At 44.7% G+C, this 25,296-nt stretch overlaps 3 protein-coding genes across 35 annotated transcripts in view; 2 read left to right on the plus strand and 1 right to left on the minus strand.

The window, feature by feature from the left end:
- FLVCR2 (FLVCR heme transporter 2) overlaps positions 1-8,039 on the plus strand; it is a 56,338-nt gene extending 48,299 nt beyond the window's left edge. For 6 of the 8 annotated variants that reach the window (XM_038545337.1, XM_038545335.1, XM_038545336.1 and 3 more), the window contains 5 exons: positions 248-358; positions 1,459-1,564; positions 1,718-1,829; positions 2,424-2,479; positions 6,290-8,039. In XM_038545337.1, coding sequence (XP_038401265.1) covers positions 248-358; positions 1,459-1,564; positions 1,718-1,829; positions 2,424-2,479; positions 6,290-6,367 — 463 coding nt within the window. In that variant the 3' untranslated portion in view covers positions 6,368-8,039. Of the gene's footprint in view, positions 1-247; positions 359-1,458; positions 1,565-1,717; positions 1,830-2,423; positions 2,480-2,729; positions 2,841-6,289 lie in introns of all 8 variants that reach the window. The other 2 variants (XR_005363559.1, XM_038545332.1) reach the window with 2 other exon arrangements.
- Positions 8,040-10,101: 2,062 nt separating this feature from the next.
- ERG28 (ergosterol biosynthesis 28 homolog) lies at positions 10,102-18,898 on the minus strand. 2 transcript variants are annotated; one of them, XM_038545339.1, is made up of 5 exons: positions 18,743-18,898; positions 16,066-16,229; positions 13,819-13,913; positions 10,968-11,086; positions 10,102-10,839 (listed from the first exon to the last, which is right to left on the minus strand). In XM_038545339.1, exons 2-5 carry the CDS (start codon positions 16,196-16,198, stop codon positions 10,641-10,643), a joined length of 546 nt encoding a protein of 181 aa, XP_038401267.1. In that variant the 5' UTR covers positions 16,199-16,229; positions 18,743-18,898; the 3' UTR covers positions 10,102-10,640. The 2 variants fall into 2 exon arrangements, with proteins under 2 accessions (XP_038401267.1, XP_038401268.1); XM_038545340.1 differs by having other exon boundaries at positions 13,823-13,913; positions 18,743-18,897.
- A 374-nt stretch (positions 18,899-19,272) lies between these two features.
- The window catches only part of TTLL5 (tubulin tyrosine ligase like 5), a 269,103-nt gene continuing 263,079 nt past the window's right edge, over positions 19,273-25,296 (plus strand). For 13 of the 25 annotated variants that reach the window (XR_005363557.1, XR_005363556.1, XR_005363558.1 and 10 more), the window contains exons 1-2: positions 19,274-19,416; positions 20,921-21,089. Coding sequence is in view for 19 of the 25 variants with exons in the window: in XM_038545308.1 (XP_038401236.1) it covers positions 21,016-21,089 (74 nt within the window). In the remaining 6 variants the exon portion in view is untranslated. Of the gene's footprint in view, positions 19,417-20,920; positions 21,090-25,296 lie in introns of all 25 variants that reach the window. The other 12 variants (XM_038545325.1, XM_038545309.1, XM_038545318.1 and 9 more) reach the window with 2 other exon arrangements.

A 25,296-nucleotide genomic window follows, 5' to 3' on the forward strand; every position in this document is an offset into this window, starting at 1 on the left:
CTACTCTCCTGGTCTTACCCTTTGTAGCACTGGCCACAGTGTAATTTAGTAACCATTTGTGTGATTACAGGTTCAGTGTCCATCAACCTCATGGACAGAAAGTTCTGTGAGACCAGATGTCCTGGCACGCAGTGGAGGGCTTGACACACAGCACATGCCCGATTGATATTTGTATAATGAATGAATGAATGAATGATCCTGTTATAGTTAGAAGTGTATGACTCAACTTCTTTGCCTCTGCTTGCAGGGAAACAACCCTGGTGGTCTACATCATGACTGTGGTGGGCATGGTGGTGTACACATTGACCTTGAACCTGGGACACCTGTGGGTAGTGTTCATCACAGCTGGCACGATGGGGTAAGTTTTGCCTCTCATCTGTTTAATTGGGAAGCAGCATCCCTTGGCTCCTAGAGCTGCCGACATCCTTGGAAGCAACACTGATCCCTTTGTTGCCTTCTCATTGACCCCTGAAGATGTCGAAATTATAGCCAGAGGTCTTGTTTACTTGAAGCACTTCAAAAGGTTGCCTGGGGCTTCTGTGCCATTGGGATGGAGTCTGTCCTTCACAGACCTCAGGGAGGCTAGGAAATGTTTAGAGTCTTTTGTAGCTCTGCCTGGGACAGTGTGGGGTCAAAGAAAGTGCATAGGGCTGGGGATCAGGAAGTCTGGGTCCTAGTCTCGGTTCTGCTGCTGACCTTTAGATGACAGATGTGTCCCCTAATTGTGCTGAAACCTTGGTTTCCTCATCTGGAAATGAAGATGAGGGTAGCATGCCTTGTAGAGTTGTTGCAAGGAGTGGGAGAGTCACAGGTGTGAAAGCAGCACGAAGTGTGGTGCAGATATAAGAAATTATAATTGGAATGCTCTGGACCAGTTGTACGAGAAAGCACAGGAAATGACACACCTTCCACAGGGGTCTCTGCTTAGCTTCCCATCCCAGTTATTGTCCTGTGGGCACTACACAAGTGTGTGTGTGTGAGAGAGACAGGGAGACAGAGACTTTCTCAACTGGCGACTCTCCAGAGGGAAAAAGGAGGACTCTGAGCTCCTCCTTCCAAGCCTAGAGAGCATAGAGATGCTGTTCAGTGTCCAGGGACTTCCCACTCACAACACATAGCCTGGGGACCCAAGATGCAGAATTTCTCAGCTGCAGGCATCCCTAGCCCTTCTGCAAATGCTGACCCTGTTGTAAGTAATGGCCAGACAGAAGAAGCAGGGGACCCCAGGGGCCTCCTGAGCAAGAAGCCTACATAGGAACTTCTTCCTCACTTGTAGGGGTATCTCTTTCTTGGGTGTGGCCACTTGGGGGGATGGCCTGATTATTCAAAGGCCTGGAATGTCTTGATGACAAGAAACAAAACAGGAACAGGAGTTCTAAGGGAGGAGGCGAGGTGGGCTCCTTCACCTTCTTGTTCTTGAAGTTCTCCATCACCTTGTTTCTGTGATCTGGCCTTCAGCTTCTTCATGACTGGCTACCTCCCGCTGGGATTTGAGTTTGCTGTGGAGCTGACATACCCAGAATCAGAAGGCATATCGTCTGGCCTTCTGAACGTGTCTGCCCAGGTAGGGCTCTTATTTGGTGGTGGCCCCAAAACAGTGGCTCTCTGTTCCCTACTTGACTTGGCCTACTTGCAGGCATTGTATCATGGCAGCTCAGTTATCCCATGGGCTAGCTGGCCAGGTCCCTTGTTTCCAGTCTTCTCTGTGCCTCTCCAGGTATTCGGAATCATCTTCACCATCTCCCAGGGCCAGATTATTGACAACTATGGAACCATGCCTGGGAACATCTTTCTCTGTGTGTTCCTCACCCTTGGAGCAGCCCTCACTGGTGAGTTGGGGTCTCAAGACAAGATGATTCTCAGGCTGCTCATGGGCTTAGGCTGTTGGCGATTTGAGAGCCTTAGTGTTTTGATTGATCCTACAGATCGGTGACATACATGCAGAGGCGCAGAGGGGAAGGCTTGTTAGGAAATGTGTTTGAGAGGCAGTAATGTGTTTTGGGGGAATGAGCCTGGGATTTGGCGCCAAAAGACTCTTGTTTGCATCCCAGACTGTGACACTGACCTCCATAGCTGTTTGACATAGGACAAGTGGACCAACTTCTGGAAGGCTCACTTCCTAAATCTATAAAATGGGAGTTGTTGTGAGGATTAGAGCAATGTGTGCAAAAACTCCCTGGCAAGTATAAGTGATCTGTAAATGAAGGCCAATGTCATCATTGCCTTCTGCCTGTCAGGAACATCAGTGATCCGAGGCTTTGTCAAGTTGGCGAGTGGAACCTCTGTCTCTCTGGAATATCTAGAGTAGATCTGAGATACCTGTGACCCTTATAAAATGAGGGCTCCTCTTCTTGGGTGAGCTTGAACATCGGTCTGCTTATTGATTCTGTCTTTGTTGTTCTTTCTCAATCTCTTGACCTCAGCATTCATTAGGGCAGATCTTCGGAGGCAGAAAGCAAACAAAGAAACTCCTGAGAATGTGAGTATGTGGAAGCTTGCTGGGCTGAGAGCTGGGTCCCAGGCTTTGTTTGAGGATGTGGCAGCATGGGTGGGCCCAGGGGGCTCCCAGAGTGGACTGGTTCTCTGGAGGCTGTGAGACCAGCTCCACTCGCATAAACATGGCGCCCAAGAATTTCCTTGGTGGGTGTTCAGCATGGCTTTTGTGCTGCTCTTTCCCGGACTTTTTCTGCTTCCTTCCCTTCTCCTGGCCTCCCTGCTGTGGTCCCCAGAGTACATCACTGTTGTCACAGTCTACTGAGCAGCACCCACTCCTTGGATCCTGAGACAAGTCCTGAGACCCTGGTTCCACTGCTCTCAGCTTGGGGTCAGTGGCTGGAAAGGTGGGAGCCTACCTTGACTACAGTGGTGCTGGCCACAAGGCAGTGGCTCTCCTGGGCATGTTACAGTCCCTTAGGCAGTGCCATGGGGATGGAGGGATGGAGCCAGTGCATTTCTATTAAGTCTTTAAAAGTGCAAATCAGGGAGTAGGAGCTGATGGTGGTAGAAGGGGGAGGACCAGGAGTATGATTTAGAACGGAAGAGGGTTTCCCTATCTGCTCTCATCAACTGGGAAGTATATTTTTTAAAGATTTTATTTATTTATTCATGAGAGATAGAGAGAGAGAGAGAGAGGCAGAGACAGGCAGAGGGAGAAGCAGGCTCCATGCAGGGGCCCGATGTGGGACTCGATGCCGGGACTCCAATCCTGGGACTCCTGAATCACACCCTGAGCCAAAGGCAAGACGTTCAACTGCTGAGCCTGAGCCACCCAGATGTGCCAGCTGGGAAGTATTTTAACCAAAATGTTAGGTATCAAATCTGAGCCAGGATGAAAGCAATTTCAAATCTGAGGAGGAAAAGTGGGATATTACTTAAAAAACAAACAAACCACCCAAATCTGTTATAGAGGTAACATGGGTTCTTTGTAGGAAAACTAAAAAATATATTTTTTACATTTTATACAGAAAAGTATACGAAATTTAAAAATCATCCTGTCACATCATCACCTGCAGATGAAATACTGTTTTTTTTGCCATTACTATGTGTCTATATATACATACAATATGCACGCATATATATATCCATATATACTTACATATGGATATGTAAATATTTTTAAAATGAAAATGGAAATCTTCTATCTCCTTTTTTTACTTGTGAACACCTTATCAGGTCATTATTCTTTTACAACATACTTCTAATTATGGCAGGGCATTAAGGTTGTTTTCAATCATTATAAACAATATTGATTAATGTCCTAGAAGCTGAATCTTTGTGCATGTTCTCAAGCACAGTATTTCCTTGAGAAATGGATCAGCGGTCATGCATATTTTTAAGATCTTGATATGTATTGCTAAACTGTTGTCTAGAAAGGTATTATCAATCCTATCAATTTATATTGCTGTAGCAGTGGAGGAGTGCCAACCCTGAGGATTTATTGTTTTGGAGAACTTTGCCAATTTTCTAAGGCAAAAACGGTATCTGAAAGAGTATATTTACTATCATAAGGACACATGTTGGGAGACAGATGATAAGCTTTAGTTTATTATTTGTCTTCTGATATCATACTCTGGAGTTGTCAGGCTGCCCCAGGCACAGGAAATTCAGCAGGGAGACAGGGAAAGCCTTGGAGCAGAAATGCTATCCTCTAGACTGGTGTGAGGACCATGGCATTAGTGCCATGGTGATGGTCTCTCACCTGGGCCATGTACAAGGAAACATAATGGTTTGGAACATATAGTGAGCTTGAGAAAAAGGTACCCGTAATGGAACAGGAGTGGTTTCTTGTGAGGAGGTTTCAATTTGCAATGTGACAAATTGTGTCAAGGGGTATAAGATTTTGCTGTTTACTTTGTAATCTGTGTTTATGTTGGCAGATATAGGCAAACAGGAAGAAAGAAAAGGTCATCTATAATCCAGGCACCTGGAGATAACCTAGTAACATTGTAGCCCACAGTTTAGGGCTCTTTTCTATGGGTCTCCTGGACAGGTGGGGTTCCTAATCAGTTTGTTTACTTAACAGTAGTTTGACAACCTTTCCACAGTCATTCTACCACCTTGGATCTACATATATGTATGTCCATTTCCTCTTGTTTAATATTTAGGTTGTTCCAATATTTCACTATTCCTGCAGCAGTATCTTGGTGCACAGGGAAGACTTATTAATCAAGGTTGGAGTTGTTGGCTCAGTCATCTTCTGTATGGAGTGTTGGAAATAGCATGGAGTGGCAGCAGGAGACAAATCCGGGGATGGTGCTCCACAGTCTGTGTCTCCAGATCACTCACCGTGGTCTTCGAACCTCATTTGCAGCTGGGGAGGCTTATTGTTGTGGGAAGGTCAGGATCCTGGTGGGCTGACACCAGGGAAGCCAGGGCTGTCATGGAGCATCCCTCCACACATCCCATGGCAGTCAGCGTTGAGGCCTGGCCACTGGCACATAAATTCATTCTCAGAGCTAGGTGAAGACAGGGCCCCCAATATATGTGGCCAGAGCTGATCTTTTGAATTAGTGATTGACATCGTTCAAAATGATTTGAATCATTTTGGTAAAAAGAAACAGAATGTTTAGCTTGGCTTTAATGACTAATCTAGATGCTGAAAATCTTGTATGGGGTTCCATTTTTCTTCCAGTTGGTGGTTCTTGGCCAGACAGTGGATGTACTTCTGCCCTCACTAATCTGTGTTTCTGGTTATGCTTTCAAGGTGATGGCTTTGGAGGGGGGCTGGTGTGTGTGGAGGGGGGCATGTGCGTGCACATGTGTGTCAGCAAGAAGAGAGAGGCTGCCTGATTGACTTAAGCAGGCTGCTCGTGGACTGAATGAAGGCTGCTCATGGCTGAGGCTGACCTGGTGCCAACAAACTGGCAAGAATGAGAATGGACAGGTTGGGTTTCTACAGCTGTTGTACTGCCGTGGACTAGCCCTGAGACAGTTGGTGGGGGAGAAGCACCATTTGTCCAGTTGGCATGGGTCTGTAGATGTTCCTTTAGCTCTCAAGTGGTGATGGAGCAGTACAGTGCCAAGGCCTTCCCGCTAACTAGATGAGTGCTTGAGGTAAGGAGCAAAGCACAGCATACACCTAGGGGCCCTCACAGGATCATTTCGAGGCCATATTTAATTCTAGACCCACCTAAACAAGTGTGACTCAGAGGACCCTTCTAATCCTGGGCCATCTTTCCCTGAGAAAGTCAAAGCCGAACTGACCCAAAGTCTTCTCCTCTAGGCATAAAGTATATATATACATATTTTTAGCCACTGTGTTCATATGCATCTTGCCTTTATAAAAATCCTCTTTGTGGCATCCATTCCACACACACTATAATAATATTCATCATCCTGGGGGCTGCCTCCAAAGGCAGGTAGTCGGAAATTCTGGGGAAGTTGTAGACCTGGCACTTTGGATAGCTACTTGATGGTCAGTCCAGGTAATTTTTAGGCTGTCATGATGAATGGAGAGGGAGAGTGGGCTCTGCTTCTGTTTCAGTCCCGAGAGGGAGCCTAAATAGTGGCACTTGGAGCGAGGTGGTTTGGGGTGGCTGTGGTGTCACAGAGAGCTGGACTTTCTGGCTTTTCTTTGATGCTGTTATAGTGTCAATGTGTTTAAAAGGGCACACTGGCAGAGGCTGGTTGCTGTTTTGCTACTTCCCTTCATTTGCTCTTGGGGCTGCTGAGCGGCCTGTGGCTCTTGATTTTCCCATTGATTATAGTCACGGACAGGCAGCTGTCCGAACCCGGGGTGGAGTACCTCACCTCTTCACCCAGAGGGCTGCCTGCTTGTTTTGCCTTGCAGAAACTCCAGGAAGAGGAAGAGGAGGAGGAAGAGAGTAATACCAGCAAAGCACCCACCACTGTGTCTGAGAATCTCTGAGAGCAAAAGGTGGTGGTGACTCAGGGACCATGGAAAGCACTCCCCACCTCTTCCTTCAGTGCTCACTGCCCGCACACAGGTCTTCGCTGGAGCAGCTTTGGGAGGGATCCGGCTGGAATATTTGTGGCTTGGACGGCAGTGCCTCTGCCTTCTGGAACCCACTCAAGAGCTTGCATGGTCTATTTAGGGAGGATGGCACCTTTCACCAAATGCACACTCGATACCCGCCCCCTCCCCCTTGTAGGTTGCAGGAGCTGGTGTTGGGAGAGGCTGCTGGAGAATGGTGGTACCATGTCTTCCCCCTTCACCTCGATCCTGCAAGGAGAGAGCCTGCAAAATTATCATGGAAAGAAAGCTTATTCAGGATATTAACTTTTTCTAGTATCTAAGACCCTTAAAAGCCCAGTTCTAAGGAGAGGCAGCTACTCTGGATGAGGGTGATTTGGGGGTCATCCATACTGGCTGCTTATGTTCTGTGGGTGGAAAAGCACCATCAGGAAACACTGCATCAGAACCAACCCATCAGGACTCGGCCTCGCTTCTCCTTCCCTAAGGTTGGGGTCTGTTTCCAAACCCTTTCCTAAGAGCTGATCAAACCAAACATCAATAAACTTGACAGAGACTTTGCTGTGGCCTTGAAGGAGAAATCCACTTGGGAGAGTGAACTACGTAGGTGTGTGAGGGCACTTGGGAAGGCCCGAATTTGGTAGCTTGATTTGGGGATGGGAAAGTTCTTTTCTGCAAAATCTCTGCCCAGGGACTTCTGTGCATGTCATAGTCACCTGATGCCTTCATGTGGATACTGCCTTGAGAAACTCTGCCATTTGGCCTTAGTGCTTGCTTTCTTCAAAGGGAGGGAAATCCCTGCCAATGTCCTGTAACTTTTTTTTTTTTGTCCTGTAACTTTTACTGAAAACTAACCTTGTTTCATTCTACCCTGAGAAATTCACAGATGCTTCTGAGATGAGAGGAAAGGAGCAGGAAAGGTGGCCCTTGAAATGGGAATTGAGTCTACTTGAATTATGTGCATCCTGCCTCTGGAGGGGATAGTATTTGCATCTCCTCATCCCCCCCTCCCCATCCCCTTCCAGCAATGATCTTTTAACAGATATTGTAAATTTAAAGGGATTCCCTTTAAACCAACTCAGGGTGACCTCCTGTCTTGTCTGGCCTGCTGTCTGGTTCTACTCACGGGCTGGGGTAGTGTCCCCTGAAAAGAAGACATTTTAGTAATTTATCCTGTGGATTGAGCAGCTGTGATCATGACCATGGTGCTGTTTGGCTGTGACCACTGCCCAGGCTTGGCATTTGGGAGCAGCCTGGGTTGGCAGCAGAGCCAGGGTGCTTGGACCACTGCCTGAGGGGAGGCGTGTGTGTGTGTGTGTGTGCGCGCGCACGCGTGCGCACGTGTGTGTGTACAGACATTTAATATGTTCTGTATGTAATAGAAGTTCACACTTGGTAGAGGGATTGAGTGGGGAGTGGAAGAGAGGTGGAGACAAAGCATGCCTTACTTTCTGGTAAGGAGAAAGGTGTTTACTCTTCAGCTCCTTAAAACTTTTTAACAAAATGTTTACCAGATTATTCATTCCTTTATAAACATAATTTGTATTTTCTATTTGTAATACCAGATGTTTTAAGACAATAAAAGATTCTCCAAGTGGTCTTGTCATTAGGTGGGAGCAGAGGTGTCTCTTGGGGCAGTCCTGAGATTCTCACTCATTTCTGGGGCCCCTGGGACGACGGTGCAGGAGGGGACTGGGGCCAGTGGAGCAGCTTCTGTGGCCTGCTGCAGAGGCGGGTCCTCTGTTTACACAGATGTTACCATCCCAATAGGCTACACTTTAAAGACAAGGCTGTAAAAGTGAACATTGGCCTATGTGGTGCTTTGCAACTCCCCACCCAGCATGTGACCCTGCCTACCTTTTGTGCTATGTACACACGCACACAGTCCACCCAGGGTGACCGCTCATAAGAGAGCCCGCTGTTGTTTCTGGCTCAGCCTCAAAGTGTGGCTGAAGTGTTTGTTTTATGACTGCACCGTCCTGCCTGGCCAGAGTCCATGCTTTCGGCATTGGCCATTCTGTTACCGTTTCTTCTGAGCTGTCCTACCCACTGCCACTTCTCCCTTCCCAGTTGTGGTTTACCTGATGTTGCTTGGACATACAGCTGCTACCAGATTTCTATCCTAGAAAATGCACTGTGCCTGTGGCATTCTGGCACCATTATCTGTCAGTAGTTCTTAGCTGGAGAGAGACCTTACAGATTCTACTTTAAATCATCTTGAAAGGAAGCCAGCCTGGCTATTAAAGAAACAGAATACTCATAACATCTTCTACTCTAAGTCATCTCTTTAGATCCTTTGGGTCTTAGCTTTGCTTTTCTGGAATTCCATTTCTATAACGTGTGCTTAGAGGATCCAAATCCAAATCATGTGTGCTTTTATTCACTTTCTTAGGTGGGCTCCATGTGGCTCTATACTCACATGCTAAACTCTGTAAAGTCACTGCTTTTCTTACTACCTCCTGACAAGAGTTGGTGAGCGAGGGAGAATCAGTACCACTGAGCTATTTTTCTAGATGTAGTGTTGTGCGGGTGTCTGGCATGGTATTGCTGCAACCACTTCTGGCACCGTAAAGGAATCCTGCCTGAGGATGAAGCCAACACGGGAGGGCAGAGCTGGGTCCTGATCCAATCATTCCTGAAGCCTGTAATCCCCCTAGTTTTTCAGTTTTGTGAGCCACTGTTATCTTTATTGTTAAAGCTAGTTTAAGATGATTTTGTTTCTTTTACCTAAAGAACCTTAACTCATAGAGAATTTCCAAATGCACTTCAGTATCCCCAACTTCAAGCTTCTGGTCATGCCCTTGCAGGTCCCCTGCCTCCTTTCCTGACCTCTTACCTCTCACTTCCTAACTTGACTGTGTGAAGCATAGTCCTTGAACAAGTTGGCTCCTGCCTTCTAGATGCTGCTCCCTCAACCCTAAATGACTGCCTCACATATGAAGACACCTGAGACCTGGGCATTTAAGGCTCAGCTTAGCTCCTACCTCCTCAGGGAGGCCTTTGCTGATAATCTAAATCATCCACCCCCTACCTTCTTGATCACAATACCCTGTTTTCCGGAGTTCTTATTGTCTGAAGTTGTTCTTTCACGGGCTGCTCTGCTGTTTCCTTGATTACAGTGTTAGGGCCACAGGAACAAGGACATTGCCTGGGTCGTCATTTCTCTTTCCCAAGTGTCTGGCAGGGAGTTAAATGTTCAATAAATACTTGGTGGAAATAATGGGTTCCTGGGTCTACACACTGTGTGTAGGCCCAGCCAGTAAGGAGCCCCTCAGAGTTGTCTTTGGAGGGCAACTATCTGCTCCAGTCCTTTATCTTGGGGATTCACATTCTCCTTTCCATGGTCAGGCAGCTGTTTCTTCTGTGCTGTTTTCTGCCTTTGCTTTGTCAAGAATTTCTTTCTTCCTTAGGAAGAAAACAAGAAAAAGCTCCTGACTGTTCAGTTGTGAACTCAATCTTGAAGGTGGGGAAGGAGAGACAGGTTGGACTTCAGGAGAAATGAACAAGTGACAAGAAGGGCCAGAGGCAGTCAGCCATTCCTGGGTCCTTGAGCTGTCCTATTCATTATGGTATACTTGATCAGCAAAAAGCTGTGATTATCCTATGCTACGGCTCAGAGAAGGGAAGGAGTGCTCTTGGCTTGGGGGAGGCCAAAGTACAAGGACTGATCCGAGCAGAGGGTTTTTCTATTTATTACAAAATTTGTTACACAAATACAGCTGACCAAAAGGTCTAAAAACAGCCCAGACTCTTCCAACCCTGATCCACTTGTAGACACAAGCATATAAGCCATGCTTACTCACAGGGGAGCCCTTCTTAGAATTGCCTGTTCCTCAGATGGTTCAGAGTCTTGGGTCCAGTAGCAGAGAGGAGCCCAGCCTGGAAGGGTGACCTCCTGAAGCAGCCCTTGGTGGCAGCTGCTCTGGGTGATGCAGCAGCTGTAAGTTTCATAGTTCACATGTTCCCACCATATAAGTCAGATGAAGGGATGAAAAGAAAAGGGAAGAAGCTGAGGGCTGGGAAAGGGAGCCTCGAAGAGGCTGTCAGTGGGGGAAGGGCACACACTGGGTTTCTTGATCTGGGTGAAGGTATAGGGTATTCACTTTAAAATGATTCTTTCAATTGTACGTATATGTTATATACTTTTCTGTATGAAGGTTGTATCTTACAAATTTTTAAATGTAAGAAAAACCCCAAACCTAAAAGGCTAGCAGTGGGTAAGGGGGCTCAGGATGGTACAGAAAAGAAGAAATGAAAGAGGAGGGAAGATGAAGGAAGGGGACAGTAACGGTAGAAGACGAAATCTCGGAGGTGGTGACGCTGGCCTCAGTTTCTCTTCTTCTGTCCGGAGGCTGGCTCTACTTCTAGGTACCAGAGCCCAACTAGCATACCCAGGATTGAAAAACCTTAAATAAGAGAAAAGATTGGTGGCTGACAGAGGCACAGAGCTTTCTCACACTCTTGTATGTCTGCTCTCCTGCCCCGGCCCTAGGGTGCAGTTCCCATGGGAGGTCTGGGGGGGTTGGATGCTTACTTGCCACCATCAGGGGTGCCAGGACGCCAATCGTGGGAGCTGCAGTCCCAAAGACAAACAGCTCGGAGAGGAAGTGCCCCAGGGCGAGGAGGAAGGTCCAGAGTGTGATGTGGTACAGCCTACAGGGGAGCAGACACGAATGGGAACGAAGGCCCGCTCGTTCAGTGCAGAGGAAAAGCAGTGGTCAGATTCCACACACACATTAATACCAACCCACCATGTGGCTATGGCTAAAGGAAAAGGAGACTTGGGCCCGAGAAAGACCCATCTGCTCAATCACATCGATTTACCCTTTACTTAGGGCAAAATCGAAGGTTTCAGCTGCTCGACTGAGAGGAGAACAGTCCAGGCATCCAAAGTGGATCTCCAAGTCATAGCAAGGTAGGTGGTGAAGCCAGCCCCAGCAAAGCAGAGTCTGGGTTATGGCCATCCTAGCAGTAGAGGCCGTTTCTGGATCAATCTACTTACTCAAAGTGGCTTGGCTCTGTAGTCCAAGCCCACCTGGTAGCTGTTCGGCCAGTGGCTGATCAGTGCTCATATGATGGATGCCTAAGAATGAAGGGCATGAGCAGCGAGGACCTCTCTGGGGCTTTTAGATGCTCTTGCCATGGGGGCTGGTTACTTTGTGTTTTAGCCTAGGACAATGATCAGTTGGAGAACACAGTGGTAACCTCACGGACCAAGGATGTATTCCTTACTTCTGATTAAGAGGTGGAGAAGAGATAGGTTATAGGATGACTGACCACTGGATTGGATATATTTTTTTTTAACTATGAAATTTTTAGAATTAGGAAATATTTCAAACGTACAAAAATTGTTGATCATAGAATACTATAATTAACCCGTATGCAACCAACACCCTGTTCCATCATGTTTTGACATTTTTGGTTCAGATTCTTTTTCCTAAGAAATAAAATATTACAGATAGCAGTTAAAGCATTCTATGTATCCTTATTCACCCTAGATCCCATTCCCCTGCCTCCCTAGAAGGAATTGATATGTTAAATTTGATTTTTATCATTCCTGTGCATTTTTTTATACATTTATGTTAATATGAACATAGGGTGTTTTTGAATTTCTGGATTAGGAGGAAATAGAATCAGAGTGTACATCAGAAGAGTATGGGCCAAAGTCCATACCAAAGTCCCAGGGTAAAAAAGGCAACAAACAGAAGCTAGCATTTGTGGCTATCCTGCGTTGGGAGAAGGGGAAATGAATGGGTGATAATGAGATAAGTCTTACTCCAAAAGCACATCAAATGAAAGATACGCCTATCATCAATTTATCATGGTAAAAGTCTTTCAAAGGATTATTTAATTCTCACTCCCTCCCAGACACCCTGAGGGGTAGGGTAGAACAGATAAACTAGTTCATTTTATACATAAGGATACCAAGATGCAGAGAAGGTGAATAGCTGATCCTTGAACAGCATGGGTCCACTTATACATGGATTTTAAAAGATAAATACAGTACAGTAAATGTATTTTCTCTTCCTTATGATTTTCTTTTTTTTCCCTTATGATTTTCTTAATAATGTTTTCTTTCCTATAGCTCACTTTATTTTAAGAATACATTATATAACACATACAACATATACAAAATGTCTTGATTGACATTCTTATTAGTAAGGCTTCTGGTCAGCAGTAGGTCATTAGTAGTTAAGTTCTGGGGGAGTCAAAAGTTATATGTGGATTTTCAACTGTGGGGAGCCAGTGCTCCTGACTCCCATGTTGTTCAAGGGTCAACCATATAATGAACTTGCAGCTACAAAAATAGTTACTATCAGGATTGAGACAAGAGCCCATTTTCTTGTTTTCGTTCTTGGGCCTTAGGCTGCTTCACTAAACCATACTACTTCCAAAAATACATTTCAATCTAGCACAAGTCAAACCAGAGTTTCAAATTCAAAAAATAATTTAAAAAGTTGGAGAGATCACAGGGTTAATAGCCCTGCTTCAAATCCCACTTGAGTCCGTCTTCCTTAGTTCAAATTAATTGGGCCTCTAACATGTAGAGCTGCAAACTCAGGAATGAAAATCATTACCTCCAAGGGTGGCTAGGAGACTTAATCAAGGTCATGTAGATGAAAGCTCCTGGCATAATCAAAGGTGCTCAGTAAATATCATTACCTCTTTTCCCAAATGCTGAAAGTTTAGATACGACAGAAAAATATTTTAGTGTGAAGTTGACATTTTAGTGGCCTTAGCCACTGACTTGAGCAAACTTTCTGCTTTGACTGTGGTGAGGACAGTTGGAAAGAGAGTTCGAGCCCCCTCCAGTGGCCAGCACCAGTTATAGCATAAAGACAAGAGGCTCTGCAAATGTTCCACACTAGTCTGAGTACCCTAGAAAAGCAGAATATAGGAATCCTGGGTTCCCTTTCACTCTCACCTACTGACTCTACATAAGCTTACGGTGGTTTACTTGTGGGTTCCTTTTTTCATGGATTGTGATTTCTGTTCATTCCTACTTCTTAAGGAGGAATGTGAGAATAAGGTATATGTGGGTGGCTGCTCTAAAAAGAGCACACTATTCTATTTCTTTAGTAGAAGAAAGGCTGATTCTTTAGTAAAGAAGTAGAGGGGTATGATGCAGGCTGCTGGATCATGACACTGCCAGTTGCTATTCACTTCTAAAGAATTTTCAAACTTTAAACCTGTTAGGCCTATTACTTATTATTAGTATTATTATTATTATTAGCCTCGAAAGAATAGGACCTACTAACCTTTTATTATCCATATTCTATAGGCTAATGCATGAAAATGAATAAGCCTCCAGGGGGAGGACCACACTGGGTATGCCTAGCACCTGATTTCCAACAAAAGGATGCTAAGGCTTTTCCTTCCCTTACATACGTCTTGTTGTGGATGTCGATGGCACAGAGGCAGCGAATCACTGATGACAGCAGTGTCCAGATCCCAAAAGTCCGAGCTTGGAGGCCATTCACTATACAGCAGAGAAAAGAGTGTTGAGAGGAGAGAATTAGGATTCCCTCCAAACTCCTTTACTTCACTGGTGGTTCATGAGAGGCAGACTGCTCAGCCTGAACTCTCTGGCTGGGCAGAGGGGAGGCTCTGGTACTATACATGGGAACTAGTAGGAATGGAAGGAATTCAAGAATGAGAACTATTCAGCTCCTCTTCAAATGTCTAGAGTTGGGTGGGGGCAGTTTCAAGAGTAGAAATCCAGAGTCTACCTAGGTAATAACTCCTGAATGTAGCAGTTTATACCTCTGTCCTGGAAGCCACTCTGGTGTGGGTGAAGTTCAGCAAGTCTGGATTGGGACAGGTTTGGGGGAATGTTGCAGACAGTGGTGCATTAATATAAGATGCCTACGTCAGTCAGCTTTCAAGGCTGATGCAGGAGAGAACTTGAAAATCCTGAGACCTATCTAAATGCTCAATCTGGTGTGGAAGAGACTGAACTCTTCTTCAGAATCCAGATCTATGTTATTTGAACAAAGCTTAAACTGGGCAGGTTTCCTGTGCATTTGGTACTGGAACAAAGCATTGCTTCTTTGGTGTTTGCTGAGGCCACCTTGCTCTTGATGACTTTGTTCTGGTACTCTGTTCTTAGTATCTTATCCTGTGAGTACTGATCACAGTCTACCTTAACAGTGGTCCTAGACCCTGGGTGTTTATTAGAGCAACTACAGACGTTTTATGAAATTACCAAGACCTGGGTACCAGACCAATTAAATCATACTCGTTGGAGGTAGGCCCTGGAAATATGCATTTTCTAAAAATACTCTCTCCCTGGGTGATTGTAATGTACAATCTAAGGCATCCTGTGGCCAGGAAAGGCGAAACTGTGAAAGCAAAGATACTTCCTTTACTGGTCTATTGAGCAAGAGAAATTTCAAGGGTAAGACTGATGACTGAAAGGCCGATGAATGTTTACTTGGGCTTTAAAGATTTTCCATCCTTTGGAAAACCAGAGAGTGATACCAATTTCACAACCCTGAAGATCTTTAGATGGTAGTAAGGTGAGAAAAAATTTCATATGCACCAAATATCTAGTGGTTGGCCCCAGAAGGCTACATTCTTTATAATGTCAAACCAGTTTGACAGCTCTTCTGATGAAAAGGCTGGGGAAATAGCTCTAGTTAGTGACACACAAAAGTGGAATATCTCATCATCTGTAGCCAGTTTAGGCATCAGGTGAAATTCTGGAGGACTAGGTCAGATAACCTCTAAAATCCTGTGAATCTACACAGCAGAGGGCAGTGTTTGGGGGGGGGGGGGAGGGAAGTGGAACTTTTCCAGATACTTTACTCCTATTGAGCTTTGCTCAAAATGAGCCTTAGCCTACTTAAGATTCATTTTGTATGGAGATGTTACAGAAAAATGAGCTAGGTCAGAGCCCGAATCTGGGTTAGCTATAAATGTGACACAGAATTGTCAGCTGCGTGAAATGGTGCTGCAGCTCAAACACCACTACCCCACACATCAGTGCAAGGAAGCACAAGCTGAAATGTGAAAATACTCTCAGCTGGGAGGCTCAGGAAACTGGGTAAGGCCAGCAGAGGCCTTCTCAGTTTCACTTTGGGAGACCAGTTCAGAGGAATTTTGGACATCTTCTCAGGGACTCTTCAGTGTTTGGGAAGAGCTTGGATTGGTAACTCCCTATCTGCAGCATGGAATAAACCATGGCACAGCCTTGCTTCTGAAGAGGGCTGAGATCATATGAAAAGCTTTTTTGTCGCTTTCTAGTGGGGCATCCCAGAGTCACCAAATAACTCTATCTTCTCACTTATCCTTGTAATACATTTGTATTGTCTGTGAAATGTAAAGGACAGTATAACATGGATGAAAATGTATTCAGACAAGCTTGGGGGAAAAAGGGCCAAGTGCTATCCAGAAAGTCTATTATTCCAGTGGCTTTCCGAGTTAGCCAGCAGCAGAATCACCTGGGAGGTTACGAAAAAATAGACTTGGGGCCCCACTTGGTGTAGAAATTTCAGGAAATAAGTTTGGAGGAGAAAATAGGTACCTGTGATGTTTGCTTTTAAATTTCTTAGGTAGTTCTCAAGGATAGCCTGGTCTGGGAACCACAATTAGGCCACTCCCATACAGGATGCAGTTCTCTGACTTCTTACCAAGATCCGGCTTGCCAGTGTAGAGCTTTTCATAGAGAAAGGTGTGGTCTCGGAAGCTCTGCAGCGTGTTCCCTATGGCTATGATGGACACCATAACCAGCCAGCTTCGTAACACATTCAAGAAACGGCTCATGACTTCCCTCCAACCCGAGAAAGCTTTTTGCCTTGGGAACAAAGGCAAAAAACAGGAGACAGCAGTTAGTCTACTTCAAGCATAAGCTATCTGATTTGGGTAGTTAACTTGCGTCCCACTCATAAGTTATCTGGGCAATCATTTTGCGAATTCCTTTCCAAGTCTCTAAGGCCCATCCACCCTCAGTTATCTTAACATACTATTCTTACTTCACAGGGTTAGTTCACTGCCTTTGGATATTTGCCCTATATCGAAGGGTGCTAACCTGTACCTAGAGTAAAAAAGGCTAAATAACGCAATGGCTGGAAATGGTAAAGCCAGACAAAAATAATGGAGAAAAAAGGAAACAAACGAAAAGGAGGTGTACAAATATTACTATAAAGTAATAAAATGGATTTGTGTGACACTAAGAGAAACTGGTCTTGATATTTACTCATACTAGTAGCAGTGAATCAACAGTATACTTTGCAGTAGGTGGCACAGTACTTATTTTTGTCTAAGCAACTTCTCCACAATGGTAGCCTAAATCAGAACTGTTTTCTCTTGGCTGGAATCAGTCCTTTAATATCTAAACCCCTAGCCTAGTTTTTTTATGTCATTCTTATAATGCAAGTGGCGCAAGGTAATGATAAATCTACTAACATATCCGTCTAGCTATTGATGACAGACCCTTCTAAGCACAGGAAAGCCTTATACATTTGAGTGGGATCTATGGAGTGATGGCAATATTTACAGTCTCAGGTGTTCTCTACTCTGGTTCTCAGGTCACTCATGCTCCATAAGCTAGAACAAAATAAAAGTTAAACTTTTGTGACTTGAAAACAAGCATGAAAATTGAATGGAGAAGGAAACAGTAATGTTGGTGTTGGGTTGCAAGAGAGATTATGACAGGGTAGCCCCAGTGGCCCAGCGGTTTGGCGCCACCTTCAGCCTGGGGCGTGATCCTGGAGACCCGGGATCGAGTGCCACGTCAGGCTCCCTGCATGGAGCCTGCTTCTCCCTCTGCCTGTGTCTCTGCCTCTCTCTTTCTATGTCTCTCATTAATAAATGAATAAAATCTTAAAAAAAAAGAGAGAGAGAGATTATGACAGCTAACAGTTATCATGCACTTGTATATGCCATGTATATATTATCTCATTTAATCCCTAAACAAGGTGGGTAGGCACTATTACTATTTCCATTTGACAGATGAGAGTTGGCACGGAGAAATTAAGTGATTTGCTTGAAGTTACACAGCTTATGCGTGGCAAAGCTGAGATTCAAATTATGCTTTGTTGGATTCTATATTGCAATACTGCCTCACTGTTTGAGAATATTTTGATGAAGTTTCTATTCTCAAAGACTAAGTATACTATATACGCTTGTGCCTTGAAGTTGTATACAAAATCCAATTACGTTCTGTATTTTTTGTTTAAAAAAAAAAGCTTCCACGAATCCTTGAGGAGCAACGATTTCAATCAACTTGATTTAAATAAAACTCGTGGATAAAGAATTTAAGAACAGAACTACTACTTCTCATTTTCATTGTAGTTTTTTTTTTTTTTTTTGGTTGTTTTTTGCTTTCCCCACAGTTCATCTGTTGTAAGGTTAACTTCTTGGGCCTGAAGTGGTGATAAGTCATCAGGCTTCCTTTGTCACTCTGGCACAAGTTTCAGTATGATCAGCTGAAATCGATATTAAAGTCAGCCATGGCATAAGACAGTGTGAAGCACTAAAAAGAAAACAAAATAGAGAAACAAAAAAAGGAGCTCTAGAGGAGGAAGCAGGAATCCCTCAGGGAGGGGTAGATGACAACAATGGATCTTGTTGAAGTCCAGAGAGAACACAGCTTTATTGGAGATCAGAAGTGGTCATGGCATGGGCCAAGACACCCCCCCCCCACACACACACATCCTTATTTTCTCACCATTTCTCAATAGGAGACTCAGGCTTTCTCCTCCCAGGGTCAGAAACGCCTTATGGAGAGCCCCCTTCTCTGAGAGAACTTATGCCCATTTTACGGAAGCACTTAGAAATCCTAACAGATGGCTGATGAGGGCAGAGCCTGAGCACTCTTCCGATCTGCTCTACCAGAATCCTCACCCCCATTTGCCCCAAAGCTTTAGAGCCTCCGAGAGTACCCAACATCTGTTCTCCAATTTTGTCCTGGCCCGGCCCAGGAAAGGTGTGGTGTTAAAACTAGTCAGGAGGGAGGTTCCTACCCTTCCAACAATCATTTTGCAGCTGTGAGACCCTGCGTGAGAAATCTGCAAAATGGAGTTAAAAAACAAAAACAAAGACAAAAAACAAAAACCCATCTCAAGGGTTATTCCGTGAGAAGGTGAAGGTTCCTTGCCCTGGGCTCAGAGTAGCCGCTCATTCATCCATCCGCTCATTGGTTCCTCCAGCCTACCAAGCCCTTCTTCATCTTCACAGTCCCAGCTCCCCCGTCTCAAGGTCTCTCCAACCCTTGGTCTCGCCTCCATTTTTCCAGGCTCCCTGGATCCTTTCCGTCAGATGCCACACAAACACGTCCCCCCCTCTTCTCCTCCACATGGTCCGTACCTGGTGACCGGATCCCCAGCACAGCAGCGGGCAGCACCAGCGGGAGCCCCGGCGGCAGCAGCCAAGCTCCAAAAGCGGTCCAACGAGCGAGGAGCCCACCTGAGCCATTTGTCCTCGCCCCCGCCCACAGCCCGGCTCCAGGATTGGGTCGTTTCCGTCAGTCCTCGCTCTGATTGGCGGCTCCGGTTGTGCTCGAGCAGGAGATGGGGCGTGAACCCTCTTACTGCCAATCAGTGGTCGCCGATGCCCAAGCTTCACCCTGGGTACCGCCACTCGCGCCGCGGGGCCGTCCGGTTGAGCGTGGCCGAAGAACCCCGGCGCTGGAGGCTGGTGGAGGGAGAAAGAGCGGAAAAAAGAAAAAAAAAAAAAAGGAGTCGAGACTTTGGCTGAGAGCAAAGCTCTGCGCCCGCGCGGCGCGGCGGTGACGACATTCCTTCGCGCCCAAAGCCGAGTGACGACATTCCTTCGCGCCCAAAGCCGAGCGTTTTTAAGCGCGGGGTGGCGGGCGCCTGCGCAGTGGCTCCGAGCGGGCGGTTGCTGGTTGGTTGTTGTAGTAACGGGGGAAGCAGCGGTCGGCGGCGGCCGGGAGCCCGGCTGGGGAAGGAGGAGGGAGGTAGGCGCAGAGCGCGGTCCCCGCCGGCCGGCCGGCCCCGAGCCATGGGAAGATGAGCCAGGTAAACGCCTGCGCTGGCGCGCTCCGCTCCGCGAGGGAGGGGAGCTCCCGAGTCTGGGCGGGCGCCGGCCGCTGCACTTCCCTGTCGGGGTCCGGGAGCAGCTGTTGGTTTCCGGGCGCGCCGGGCTGAATCGCCGCGGCGGAGTCCCCCCTGCCCTCCCGCGGGGAGCATCTGAGGACCTGCCGGGGGTGGGACCGCGGGGCTGATCCCTTTAGGGCGGGGACGCTCCTCGGGCGAGTGTCCTTAATCTTCTTCGGATCGCCGTCTTCTCCGCTCGGCTGGCAGCCTGCAACGGGTTTGGCATCCCTTCCTCCCTGGGAGGTTTCGTGTGCTTTAATTTAAAGGACTTCCCTGGGTGGCGCAGCGGTTTGGTGCCTGCCTTTGGCTCAGGGCGCGATCCTGGAGACCCGGGATCGAATCCCACATCGGGCTCCCGGTGCATGGAGCCTGCTTCTCCCTCTGCCTGTGTCTCTGCCTCTCTCTCTCTCTCTCTCTCTGTGTGTGTGACTATCATAAATAAATTAAAAAAAAAAATAAAGGACTTCCCAACACTTTGGGAAAGATCGAGAAATCCCGTTGGGAATCCTCGGAAGGACATCTTCTTTGAAGTTGTTAGATATTGCCCGTTCCGCTGAGGATCTGTAGGGATCGTTACCGGGATTGCCAGGTTTTTTTTTTTTTTTTTTTTTTTTTGGTCTTGTAGACGATCTTTATCATATTTTGAATGTATAGAAAAATGAGATCTGCAAAGATAGACATCACATGGTTATGTCGGAGTAACAGGGTTATGGGCATCGAAACGTTTTCGTTTTCTTTACCTGTAATTTCAATCCCATCCTTAAACACAACGAACATGTATTTTTTACGGATGCAAAAAAAATATTTTAACTTGGAAATATCCTAATTTCAAGGTCTATTTGGGAGTCAAATCATAGTTTGTGATTTTCAGTAGCGGAGAATGATTTTTGAGAGTGTTTGGAAGGACAGTTTTGTTTTGTTTTCAGCTATTTATGACCTTGATTCAGGAGAATATACTAATCTTATAGTTTAGTAGTTAAATTTGTTTTAGTGAAGTATGAGGGCATTTCACCTGTATGCCTGTCCTAGAGTCTAAAGAAATATTTTCAAGCATTGTATATCTTGAGTTTTTATTCTTAAAATAAAAAAAAGCAAGTTTTTCCAGCATGGGGTCTGTCTGTTTTTGGGCAGTCACCCACCTACCTCAGACTTTCCTAAAAAGCTAATTTTTGTTAGTTTTAGTATATATGAGAAAATTGAAAAGCTCAAACTGAATAACAGCTCTTTAAATACATGAAGGACAGACGGTATGTTTGAAAAAAGCCTTGATTTTTGTGGCATATGAGAGGCACTGTGATAGAAGGTAAGCTTCTAGATGTTGCACACCATTTAGGTAAATACTCTTATTTGTTGCATGGAAGATCAATAGCAATAATCACCAAGTAGAAAATGGCATTATGTTTCACATCATTTGGCTTTCTTGCAGGAATCCGTGCCACCTAAATTGTTTGACCCAGTGAATCTTCAAGGAAAGGTCCCTGAGGCCCCCGTCTGCTGACTGCATGACAAACCCTAAAGGAAATGCCAGTCGTGATGGCCCGGGACCTGGAGGAAACAGCATCATCCTCAGAGGATGAGGAGGTGGTAAGCCAAGAGTAAGTAAGAGCAAGACTGCCTTGACCCTTTGCCTTTAGGGTGGAAAATAACTCTCTTTTACTTAAACCTTCTTTTACCTCATTCTTCCTTGGTATAGTCTGACTCTGGTTTTATTTTCTAGCCACAAACTGAACCAAGATATTATGAGTTGATCACCATTGGCTATCTGAAATGAGATAAGGTTCTGTTTCTGGGTTCATGAGTGAATCTTGGCTCTAGATATTGCTATTTGTGAACTCTTGACTGGAGCTCCTAACATAGGAGATTTTTAAATTTGTAGATATTAAAGCAAAGGAGGTCTCCAACATCTATGAGATAAGTTATTTTCTCAAACGCCTTACAATGATAGAAAATAGTATGTACCAGAATAACTGTGGGACAGTACGTTAGAATTCTATGACCTGTGCTGTGCCATTGGACCACATTGCTTTCCTGAGATCTTCTAGTTTTTTGATTGCTGGATTCTCATAATAATAAAAATGAATGATGGTAATAAGTGCAGCTTATCATTTAGCATAGATGACAGTAAGGGCTTTAACTGATGTGTCTCATTTAATCGGAGGATGTTATTATTCCCACTTTAGTAAGCTCAGCTTCACACAGATCAAAGAACTTTTTCAGGGGTTCAGAGAGTGTGAGTGATGGATTGAAATTCAGACCTGGTTTTCCTGGATTTTGAGGCACCTGCTATTTTGCCTCTTTGAACATTATTACTTGACACAGGGAACAAAGAGAGAGTCTGACTTAAAGTTAAGATTAGTTTTTAAGCTTCTCTGTGAATCCCCTTAGGTACACATGTGTGCTATGTAACCTGAAAAGTGGGGATAAAACCTCTCAGGCTGTTTTGTAGGGGTATGGTTAGGATCAAATAGAATGATATGTATGATATGTATGAAGCTTTATAAATGATGAAGTGCCATACAAATGTTAAGACAGTATTGTTACTAGCTTTAATATTGAATTTAAAGTGGATTTCTTATTATAAAGTAGAAGGTTACATTATTTAATGTAACTAGAAAAAATTATTGAAGCATTCATATAGCTTTGGGGAAAGGCTTCCATCACTGTTAGGTCATAGAAAATAATAGAGCTTTGACATTATATTTGGGTCAGTCTTATTCAGGATAATTAAATGGATAATTCCGTCTGATCACTTTATCCTCTTGTGAGTTTTTGCTTTCTGTGTGCTGCCTCTTCCCTATTTTACGAAATTTTTGATTTTTGCGAGCATCAGTCTAATTTCAGGATCATTCTTTTACTTCATGAATATTTTTTATTAGTGCTCTTCGGAGTTGGGCTTGATCTCACCATCCTGAGATCATGACTTTAGTGGAAACCAAGAGTCAGATGCTCAACCAACTATACCACCCGGGCACCCCGACCCTGTGGGGGTAGTCTTTGATTAGCACTTAAAAGTGGGGAATATTGGGAAGAATCATAGTGTCTGGACCACCACTGTGATGGGTGCCATCTGGCAGCTGATTGATTGATTGAGAGGAGAGCTGCCAAATTGTTGTCCAGCCTCATCACACCAGATGAGGAATACTGTGACCATAGGTAGTCTAGTGGCATTTAATAACTACCTAACTTAGAAGTATTGATAAATGTAAATGATATTTTGAGATATGTGCAACAACTGAAATATGGTATAAAAAATCTATAATGCAGACAGACTCAAAAGATACAGATAATGCTTTGTTGCCTATATTCATAATTGAGAAATGGCTAAATTTCTAGTAGAAGTTAGTGAACATACAGGTGTAATTCTAGTCCAGATTCATAGATTTTTTTTGCTCTTCTTCCTTTCAGACTCCTACTGTTGACTTTTGATTGTGAATGTTCCATCAACTCATGTCTTGTCTACCAGACACTTATTATATACATTAGGAATCTTAAGACAGTCTTGTTTACACTTGGAGTAATATGCTTACATTTTTAAAGTTTTGGAAGTTATAAGGCCTTAAATCACCTAAAGATGTATATCTATGGACATCTGCTAGATCTGCTCAGATCCCAAGGCTGTATTAAAGTGTTAATGCCTGGCAATCCTGGACTTTAGGACTAGAAACTATCCAGGCAATCCTTGTTTTGCATGGCATTATTTCAATAGTAAATTTAAAGGGACCCTTTTTCTAGGGGATCTGAAATATAAATTTATATATAGATGTGGAAAGACTTGATATAAGAAATCTTATATCAAGTCGTTCCAGGCCTTAATTTCAGTTCCTATCATAAAAGCCAGCTTTATAGCAGCTCATGAATGTATAATTGGGGGAAAAAAGATCAACAACAAATGATTATACAGTGAGTACTACAGGAGGTCAGAGACAAGGCATCACTGTGGGCTGTTGGAGCCGGGGGAAGGCTCCATGGGGATGGCAAAATGTCCTCTGCCTAAGAGTGGGATCAAGTGCACGGAAGTGAGGAAGGCATTTCCAGCAGGGGCATTGGTATGAATTAGGCCTCGAAGCTTTGAGTTATGTAGGCTAGATCCCAGGAGTGAATAATATATGTGCTGCATGAAATTGCTTCTTCTTCTTTCTTTCTTTCTTTTTTTTTTTTAATATTTTATTTATTCATGAGACACACAGAGAGAGGTAGAAACATAGGCAGAGGGAGAGGCAGGCTCCCTCTAGGGAGCCTGATGCAGGACTCTGTTTCAGGACCCCAGAATCATGACCTGAGCTGAAGGCAGACGTGCAAACGCCGAGGCACTCAATTAAGAAATTGCTTCTTAAGAACCACAATGTTGTTAGGCTTTCAATGAAGTGAACCTTGAACTGTTCTACTTCGGTAATTAAGCATCCAAGTCCTATGTTTTTTCATGCCTATAAGAGCATGTTTTCTTAGCATATACCAGTTTCTGGTATGAATGAAAATTTAAAGTTCCAGTTTTCAGTTTCCTCACTATTTTGAATCTTTTGCCTTTAGCACCACCTGGTGGGCGCATGCTTTTAATGACAATACAGCACATACCTTAAGCGTATTTTAGTTGGCCTCACTGAATTCATAATGTGTCTACCACCTCTTTTATCTTTCATAGGTTGTAAGTAGAAGGATTTCTCTGACAGGGATTTGGCTTTGCACAAATAGCATAGCTAGGGCCTTGGCTCTTCTCAGCCGTGTATCTGTTTATTGTGTTCCTCACCCTCGTCAGGCATTTTAACTTGTAGCAGTAATCCATTGTTTGTAAGTAGGAAGGCACCATGGTCCAGTTTATAGCTAGTGCTAGATTGACAAGGAACTTTGGCTAATTTCCAGAGTTTCTGTCCAAGACTTTGCAGTTTAGGCTGCCTATTTTTTCCTCTGTCCTCTAACTTAGAAATATAGTGGAAAAATTACAGTTGGAAGAGATCCTAGGAATCATCTGGCCTCATGCCTGCATTTTACAGGTGTTTAAGATTAAAAAGCAAGCAAACCACACACACAAAAAATCCTTCTTGCTAAAAAGTGCCTTTGATAAATACCTTTCTCACAAATGGGCCCTATTACCCAGGTCAAAAAAGCAGGAACAGTAAGCATTCACATTCCAGTTCTAGAAAACAGGAAATGAACTAGGCACAGTGTTCTTTGCTTTTCCTCACTAAAACACTTTGGCAGCTCATCCCAAGTCTCAAGGCTGCCTCAGTTCTGTTTGGTAGCCTGGCAGCCTGTGCATTCAAAACGGGGATCTGTTGAAACTTGGGTCGGGAGGGTCTGACTTGGCCCTGAGCTTTGTAGTATGACCTTTTTTAAGGGGTGTGGTCATGTGAGTTTTTGAGAGCAGCCCAAATTTTGGCTAAATGGATCTTACTATATTTAAGGAATTGGTTAGTGTAGGTTCCCAGAGGGTTAGGTTTAAGGTGGTCTGTATACAAAACATCACTGAAATGTGATTAGGAAGATGGAAGGGTGGACGGAGCACAGGTAGGCACCAAGGTTCAGATACCTCTTCCTTACTTTACCAGCTGTAATGGCCTTCAGCAAATCACTTATCCTCTCTGAGGTATCTTTTTTTTTTTTTTAAGTTCATAGTGTGGGCAAGGAGATTGAGATAGCAGGTGAAAGCTCTTACTTTAATTCCTGGCACAGAGTAGGGACTCAGGTCATTTCTTTCCCTTCTGACTCCCTGGCACTAAGGAGGTTGGAGATTTCCTAATCTGTAAGTAAATACACATCTGTCTAAGATTGATTAAACAGATTTCCCGAGGATAGATAGGGAAGGAG

Source organism: Canis lupus, chromosome 8 (genome assembly GCF_011100685.1).
Source record: "Canis lupus familiaris isolate Mischka breed German Shepherd chromosome 8, alternate assembly UU_Cfam_GSD_1.0, whole genome shotgun sequence".
Taxonomy (NCBI): domain Eukaryota; kingdom Metazoa; phylum Chordata; class Mammalia; order Carnivora; family Canidae; genus Canis; species Canis lupus.